The following is an 8,850-nucleotide window of genomic DNA, read 5'->3' on the forward strand; positions in this document are numbered from 1 at the left end:
TTTTCCTACATTAATTGCAACAAGTTAAGGTAGACTTCCCATGGCCTGTTTTTGTTTAAAAAAAAAAAAAATGTAATTTACCACATGTTGATATTTTTAACTCATAAATTGCAAAAGTAGTTTTTTCAACTGCTGTAGATTGAGCAGCTAAAAAAAAAAAAACAACCCTGAACAATGAAGTGAATAATTAAATTAACACTAGGATGAGGGATCAAACGTAGAGAATCTTTTAAGACAAAGTGTCTTAAAAGTGTCTCTTCAGATTTCAAATGAAAAATACTAATATAATTTTTCCAAAAGACCCTTAGAATTTGTAGGCTGCTGTGCCCAGTGAAAGACCAAGAACCCATTTAAAATGGGCACAGAGTTGAAAATGGGTACAGAACGCTTAGGCTTTTCTTTAGTAAAGGATCACTTTTACTTTTGGTCCTCCAAATCAAAATCCACTGTATATTAGGAGAACCTGGAACAGAAGGGCACAGAAAGAAAACCCTAACAGACCACACTGAAGCTTCCCATCTTTTGTATATACAGACATGTATCTTGCCCTCCCTGCTATGCAAGCCTGATTGGCTTTTTTGGTGGCTAAGTTTAAGAAACTTAACCAGCATTCAGATTTCATTCACCTGCAACTTCTGCCTAGAAATACTCTGAACACTTGCTCCACTCTACTATTAGTGTTCACATACAACTGGCTTTATTCCTCTCGACGGCCTGAGTGAAATAACAAATACTGAAGACATTTGGATATACATGGAAAGCTAAAATAAACAAGAAGAATATAAGGGCCAGGTTAGGTGAACAGCATTTACTGTGCTGACCACAGATAGTGAAAGAGGTCTCAAATTACACTTCATGAACTCGTACGTACAGTTATCAGTGGAAGCTGCGTTACCCTTCATTGTTCTTTCAGGGACCTTAGCATGTCCTTGATCCACACAATAACATACCCTCCATGTGTGGATCAAGCGCATGACACCAATTTTACAAGTCAAACCTGGTTATTTTTCTGTTACCACTTCAAACAACTTCATTTTAAATATCCCAAAATTTGCTACTACTGACACTTAACACACAAAACAGGTAAACTGGCTTAACAATGCAAATATGTATCAGAAATATTCCAGCTCCATCACATTTTACATTTCTTTACTTTTTTAGCTGCCATGTATTGTATGAATAGATTATGCATCAACTTTCACTGCCAGTAAGCCAAATACTGCTTCTAATAATTTACTCTATGTATGGTATTCATATACTATTGATCATCCACAGTAAGCGAATCCCAGCAGTATGTCAATGATGATCAATTTCTTCTCGTTACAGAAGTTGTATCATTACAGAGCTTTTTGCTGCTAAATATACTGAGTAATTGAACATCTGAGCTTGATGTCTCTAGCAGCATTTCATTTTTAAACTCTAAGAAAGGGAGAGAGAGGAGTTCTGAAGTAAAGTCCTGCTGCAACTTAAAAATCACTGTGTTTGGTAATATAAGAAAAGAATTAATTAAAATGGAAGTAAACACTGTGTGGTGTAGTGTTATTTAACTGCAAAGATTAATAGCAATACAGCTACTATGAAGTACAAAATGCCTGGTTTTTGGTCATCTGAAGTACTTCAAACAATCCACACTCTCTGTCTCTGCCCACACATATCTTTATAGCTAGGCTAAAATACTTCCTATCAAAAAGTAATGCACTCAGCTAAAAACAAAACAAAATAAAATAAAATAAAAACACTAAACAATAATGGTCAAATACTCATAAAACATTTTGATTGTGAAATCTATAACAATAATGAGATAAGACACAAGAATTGAAAGGCAAAACCACACAGCAGAACTGGGTAGGTCAAGCTGAGCCCCTGGTCCCACAGTGGGAGTCACCCATGCAGATCCCCGGGAAGCCAGAGGAACGCAGGCACCAGCCTGTGCAAATCCAGTTACCCGCTTCTGCCCCAAACCTCAGTAGTAAACACACAAAAGGTAAACAAACTGGGGAAAAAAAAACAACCAACCAACCAACCAAAAACACAAACCAAAAAGCAACTTCGATGTGTAAACTTCTTGTCATTTTAAGAACGCCCGTGGAATTTCCAGTAACAAAGGGTATTGTTGCAGGAACACTGAGCTTGCACAACTGGCTGCTCTCCCTGCATCTTATCTTTTCTCTCATCCATCACAAGCATACCCAAAGTTTTCCACCAGAAGCGAAGAAGTTAGCTTACTAAAAATAAAGTCTGTTTTTTTTTTTCCCCACCAACAATTGAATCGAGTTTATGTTATTTCAAGATTATGCTGAAATACTTAAGGAAAAACACGAGCAGCAAAACGCACCCCACAACGGCAAGTTCAGATCCACGCTTTTGTCTTCCATCTTACCCAGGGCTCAGGAGAGCAACGTTCGCCCCGAGCGCGCTCCCGAGCGATGTAAACACGCGGCGGGGCGGGTGCCGTGCCGCGGGGCGCGGGCAGGCCCGGCGGGGTCAGCAGGGCCGCGGGGCGCGGGCAGTCCCTGCGGTTCCTGACCTACATTCCCCGCAGCGGGACGAAAGACCTCCCGCCGCAGACGGAGCGCAGCGCGGCGGCCTCCTCCGCCGGCAAGGGTGTGTTCGGGGGTGGGGAAAGCCAAGCCGGCCGGGGTGAGGATGGAGGCTGGCGGCGGCGCTGACACCTGCCCGCCGCCACCCCGGCCCCGCCGGCAGCTCCTCCTTCGCCAGGGACGGACACCTGCTGCGGGACAGCCGGACGCGCGGCCCGGCGGCGGCCTCGGCCCGGCGGCCGCGGGCGGATTTATCCTGCTTATTTCCTGAGACGCTAAACCCCTGGAAGGGCGGCAGGGCGGGCTGCCCGCGACGATCAGCAGGCCGCGCCGAGCCGAGCCGAGCCGGGGGCCGGCGGCCGGGCCTGCGCGGGGCGGGGGGCTCGGCGCCTCAGCCGCTAGGCCGCGGGGCCTGCGGCGGCGGCGGCGCAGGGCGGGCGCGCCGGCCCGGGCCTGCCGGCCCCTCCTCGGGGAGGGGAGCCAGGCGGCGGGCGGAGGCGGCGGATCCCCCCCTCACTCACCGCTCTCGATCTCGTTGCCCTTCTTCGCGGTGGCTGCGTTCCCCATGGCCGGGCCGGGGCGGCGCGGGGCGGGAAGGATGCCGGGGGGAGGGGGGCGGCTGCGGCGGGCGGGGGCAGGACTCGGCTGGCGGGGCGGCGCGGCCCGCGGGCACGGCGATGGCGGCTGAAGCTCCCCTCACCCCGCGCTGGGTCTCTGTGTCTCCGGCCGCCGCGGAGGAGGAGGCGAGCGCTCTGCCCCCCCTCCCCCACCCCGACACACGGCGGAAATGACGGCCGGGGCGGTGCCTCCTCCCCGCTACGCCGCGCGCCGGGGGCGCGCGGGGCGCCGCCGTCCGCGGACCCGGCCGCTGCTGCCGCCGCTGCGGGGCAGGCCAGAGCGGGGGGCGCCGGCCTGGCCGGAGCGGAGGAGGGAGGGGGCTGCAGGAGCCCGGGGCGGCGCCCGCCTCGACAGCGGCTGACAGAGGGCAGGGGCGGGCGGGTTGCCCGCGGCGTCCGCGTTCCCCTGCTCAGCGCCTGGGTACGCCGCCGGCGCCGTGCCCGCTGTTCCGCAGGCCCGACCCGCCCGGGCAGCGCGGCCGCTGGGGCGGGGGCGAGGCGCGCCCTGCCCAAGGTGACCCCGGGAGGCCGAGTGCGCCGCGGCCCTGCGGCTGCGCCCGCCTGGCCCCGGGGGCCCGGCCGTCCTCTCCCGCCCCAAGCATCCCGGCGGCCCGGGGACAGCAGCCTCGCCGAGCCGCCGCTGGGCCTGGCCGGCCCGCCCGGGCCTGCACCCCGGCAGCGCGCAGGGGGAAACTCGCACTTGCCGCCTCTTCACAAACCGTATTTACATGGCTCAACAGACTATCGAAAAAAAAAAAAGTAGTACAGAAAGGAAGCGAGCTGCCAGGAAAGATTTTTTTTTTCCTCCCCGCTTTTGCTGCCACTCATGTCATAAATAGCTACAGCTACGTGTTTTCAAGTGGTATTGTGGCTTTCAAGTTGATGATAGCTCTCTTTAAATATATATATTTACCATGTGAAGTGCCTCGAGTGTTTTAGCTCTGGAAGGAAATGCTTATCAAAAAGAAGGCTCTATTTTTTGCACTTTAAAGTGGGGAGAGTGGAGACCAGGAGTGCTAATCTTAGGGATCACAAACCATACATATTCTGCCAGGACAATTTATACGATACCCAACCTCTTCTGGCAGCATTCTTTCCCCAAGGCTGCAGGCTGCACGAATCGTTCTGGTGGTGGACTACCATCTTCCACAGGGACTAGCAAAATCCTCTCCTGACATCCTGGGCTGTCTGCCGGTGCAGCACACACTGTCGCAGCCTAATACTGAACTACCTTGCTCTCTGTAAGGCAGCATTTCATACACGTACACTAATGCGCACTAAAGCAGATACCTCTGGGAAATCTCCAGTCTGCCGAGACTGTGGAGTAGATTGCATGTGAGCACTGGGCAGATCTAGCCAGCCTGTGGCTCTGCCTTGACAGCGTACAAGTTGCCTGGATTATCCAGTTGCAAAGTTTTGGTAAAAATTACCTGAATGATCTTGATGTTTTGTAGGTTGAAATTCTATCAGTGAACACTTCAGTTCAGACTTTCTCTTGGTTTTCATCTTTTCACTTTCATTATCCTGATCTGTGTGATACTGCTTGCTTCAGAGGAGTACCTGTGTTTTTATGATTAAAGAAGCAGTCTCTGGGGAAGCCAGGTCTTTATTGCTTTGAAGATCAGAAACAAGACTTAGACATAGCGAGGAAATAACCTGCAAACCATTTGGGGTAGTGAAGCTGCTATTATTGAAGAGGGTTGTCTCATTTTGTGAAAGCTGGAGTCTGAGTTCTTTATGCAATTATCCAGAGGTTCAGTGAGTTACCAGTAATTCACTCGGTCAGGGAAGAGCATGTAGATTGCAAAGGCCAGATCTGCACCAGGAGAAGTTAAGCTTGGGAAAAGAAGAGAGTTATTTTGCCATTGACCGTCTTGATCTCTCAGACAATGACAACAAATAGAAACCTGAAGCACTGTAGTATTTAAATAAATATGGAAAGACACTATCACAGATAGGTAAAGATGTTACCCCAGTTTTAAACATTTTCCCCACTTCAGCCATCGTCATTTTCATTTTGGCCAGATTGAATCTGAGTCAGCTGATTCTCATCCAGGTGCTGACAGGCATTTTGATATCCTTGAGAAGACAGCAGCAGCGTCACTAACAAATGAGATACGCTGCAACATCTTTAGCATATTCTTGGCATTACAGCTCATCCCTTCACTAGCAAATTATGCTGCATAGGCTCCATACGTGAGGATCCACCAAGGTCCAATAGGCGTTAGTGCCCTTTGAGATTTGCTGGACAAGGATCAGCTGGCTGTTGCACATACTCCAGCAAAATCCTATATATACACACAAAATCCTATATATACGCACATAGCACTGCATATGTATGTGCAGCAATGCATGACGCTAGTTCTCAAATAAGCACATGCTCTGAATACACATGCAGCATGTAATAAAAAAATACAACAAGTATAAGTGAACAGTGCTGTGAAACATTAAATGAACCACTTCCACAATCCCAGCTTTACATGTCTAAGCGCAGATAACAGAACCAAGGACTTAGGACCGGACACTTGCATTCTTGTTCACACCACTTACACAACTTATACTATATTAACAAGTTAATAATCATTAATTGACTGCAGAATGTACTGATGTAGTATAGATTATATATGTTGTGTGTATAAATTTTTATTTAGCGTTCAGAGCATCAACTCTTACTCTAGCCCTAATCTTCAGTTTGCGTTAATTTTCTTATATAAAATCCTTTGGTTTTCTTATATAAAATGCTTTGATGCTGGAATGCCTCATATCACTGCTCATACAAAAGTAGTTTGTCTTCTTTCATTCAACACATTTGGTTAAAAAATTAAGTAATGCAAATCTGAAAAATACTCTGTTTGGATATGTTAGAATATTTCAGTAATGGTGCAATCTAAATATTCAAATTTCATTTGTTTTGCTGATCTGCATAGGATTAAAAAAAATAGCTATACTGTAAGTAAGTCAGCTCACTAGTTTTAGAACTGTATACATTTAATGGTGTAGTTTCAGTGACTCACAGTGGATTTTAATCCATTTTTCTACATATTTGTTGGGAACTATCGATTAGGAATATCCTAGCAAGACCAATCTTTTTCTCTGATAAAGCCTAAAGCTCTGTAGCAGATGTATAGTTCCCTGATTAAACTTGCATATTCTGCTCTACATAGAACTAAAAATGAGAGGGTTATTTCAGGACAGAAAAGATAAATTTCTGTTAGATCAAAGGCTCTCACGTGCTTTTAATGGAAATCACCTTTTCATACGGTAATTATTTCTGGAGCCACGTATCATTTCACTCCATAATCATTCCAATTTTTAGATGAGACCGGCATTTCTGCAGCAAACACAGCAGTTGTTTTTGATACACATTTGAAACAAGTCACTAAATTTGCATCATTAGGCATCTTAATTTTCTTCCCTCGCATTTAAGGTGTGCCTGCATTGCAAGGGATTGGCAGATATAGATGGATGGTTGTGCCCATCCCTACTGGTAATTCTTACCCTGAGGATGTAGGCTCTGCTCAGGTTATGAATATGTACCTGCCTGAGCTGTAATTCTCTGTATGGCCAGCCAGCCTTAGCATTGCAGCTGGGTTTAAATACCAGATTTGGCTGCTGTTCCCCAAATCCCACATTCCTGCATATCTGAATACCCCTGGCAACCTCCTTCTCTGCTCCTAAACAGGCTGATATATTTGACATTTAACTCTTTGTTTTCTTTCAGCTTGTTCCAGACTACTGGTGCATGTCCTGCTCTCAGCTAACCCCTGCTCTGCCAGCGTGGGATGTTTTTCTAGCAAGTTGCTAATGTGCCAAGAAGCATATGTATCTCTCAGTGAATATGGAAATTATTTTCCGAATTTTACAGCTTCTGACCCAGAAACAGGAATATTCATCACTGCAGCATAATTTCAGACCTGCCAAGAATATATCAATTATGTCATGTAGATGTGCTAAGGGAAAGGATGAAGGCTGGAGTACAGCAATTCCCCCTGCTCCCTGCACTAGCTGTACAGAGAGTGATCCATCCTTGCGCAGGTGAGACCAAATCCACTGATGCCCAGTTCATTCCTGGTGAGGACCTGTCCTCGCAGAGAGTCAAAGGTCTTAGGTCACGTTGTCCCAGTATCTGAGATTACCAGCACCTGAATTTACAGTGACACTAGAGCAGCTTGGGCAGCAACTCGCTCTGCTGGATCTCCTGAAAAATGCTTTCTGATCACCTCCAACTGTGAATCTAGAAGCAATCTGGAGGCTCAGGAAAGCACGCTGCACACTGTGACACTTGAAATTTTGAGAGTTTTTTTGTTCCAAGAGGGAGGGATTCTTAATTAAGAGTAACTTAGGCTTTCTTCAGTGTGACTAGATACGCTTAAAGCTCCAAAGGAAGTTTACACCAGCAGCCAACACTTCACCACTGCCACCCTTCCCTTCTTGGCATTAGATGTTTCCCAAGACAGCCCCTGGTCAAAGAAAGCATGTAAACACAGAAGCAAAGGGTTCATATATTCCCTTATTGATTTTTAGCTACACTTATTTCACCACAAACCACTCAAGAGCCATAAAGCTGCAAGGTGTCTTTTTTATGATGTTTTAAACATAGTTCATATAAACAGGTACATTTGGGCTATGCTTTTGTCTGCCATCAGTATTGTCCCTTGACAAGACTGTCAAATTTTCTGTGGATAGAGGCTATATAGTAATTCACAGAAGCTGGCAGGTGCTGTCTTGTGATCAATGTTCTGCTGAGTAGCCATGTTTTTTTGTAGAGATAAAGTACAGACTTCTTTGATGGGCAAGTCCAGCTGCTCAGTTCTTGGCCATTATCTCCTACAATCATTCGGGAGAGGGGGTGTAGTCTCTTGCTATCAGCCAAGCAGAGCTTTTTTTTCAGTTGCGTAGAATTGTTCTGCAGATTATTACATATTTGTGGAAGACACTGCCTGCAAATTTGTGATTCAGAAGAAATTGCTAATTACTGTTAAGGAAAATTCTTACTGACCTGCCTCTGTAACTGGCTTTGTGATCCTCTTGTGGGTATCTGGCTGCATCAGACTTATTTTAAAAGTCTCCTTATCCACATCAAGAGAAGTCCTTTGCATTTCTACACAGGTGTTCCAAATTTTTTGAATCCATGACAGATTGCTCAGCCTAAGAAAAGCAAGGTGTTTTGCATTATCTTGATGTGCTGCACTTCTGAATTGTTGATGGTGTACAAAAATCGAGTACAGAAAAAAACCAAAAAAATTGCACATTTTGGTTTTGTATTTTTAGTAGTTCAGCAATGCATTTGGATTGCTGCACATGAACTATAGAAGGAATGAAACTCAAGTTGAAATTGATGGTATAGTCTGACAGATTCTAGTCTAGTCACACAGATTTCAATAGAAATACTACTTGTGTAGTCAAAGTTGTTCAAATGCATAGCTGTTTAAAAAAGTATACAGTAAAACACTTTCAAGGGTAGTTGACTTCATTATTGCATGCTTACCATACTTGAGAGGTGATCAATATTATACTGATATTTGTTTGCTCTTACTGTATATTGAGACTCTGAATCACTTACCTTTTACAGAATAAAGAAGATATTAAAAACAAAAACAGTGCTGTTTGCCTGCATTGCAAGGGATTGGCAGATATAGATGGATGGTTGTGCCCATCCCTACTGGTAATTCTTACCCTGAGGACGTAGGCTC

At 46.0% G+C, this 8,850-nt stretch overlaps 1 protein-coding gene across 2 annotated transcripts in view; it reads right to left on the reverse strand.

Moving 5' to 3' along the window:
• The window catches only part of PRKACB (protein kinase cAMP-activated catalytic subunit beta), a 72,489-nt gene extending 69,253 nt beyond the window's left edge, over window positions 1-3,236 (reverse strand). The window contains exon 1 of one of the 2 annotated variants that reach the window (XM_086753004.1): window positions 3,062-3,236. In XM_086753004.1, coding sequence (XP_086609130.1) covers window positions 3,062-3,107 — 46 coding nt within the window. In that variant the 5' untranslated portion in view covers window positions 3,108-3,236. Of the gene's footprint in view, window positions 1-2,335; window positions 2,401-3,061 lie in introns of those variants that run through there. The other variant, XM_086753005.1, reaches the window with a different exon arrangement.
• Window positions 3,237-8,850: the final 5,614 nt, after the last annotated feature.

Source organism: Chlamydotis macqueenii, chromosome 8 (genome assembly GCF_036417535.1).
Source record: "Chlamydotis macqueenii isolate bChlMac1 chromosome 8, bChlMac1.mat, whole genome shotgun sequence".
Taxonomy (NCBI): Eukaryota; Metazoa; Chordata; class Aves; order Otidiformes; family Otididae; genus Chlamydotis; species Chlamydotis macqueenii.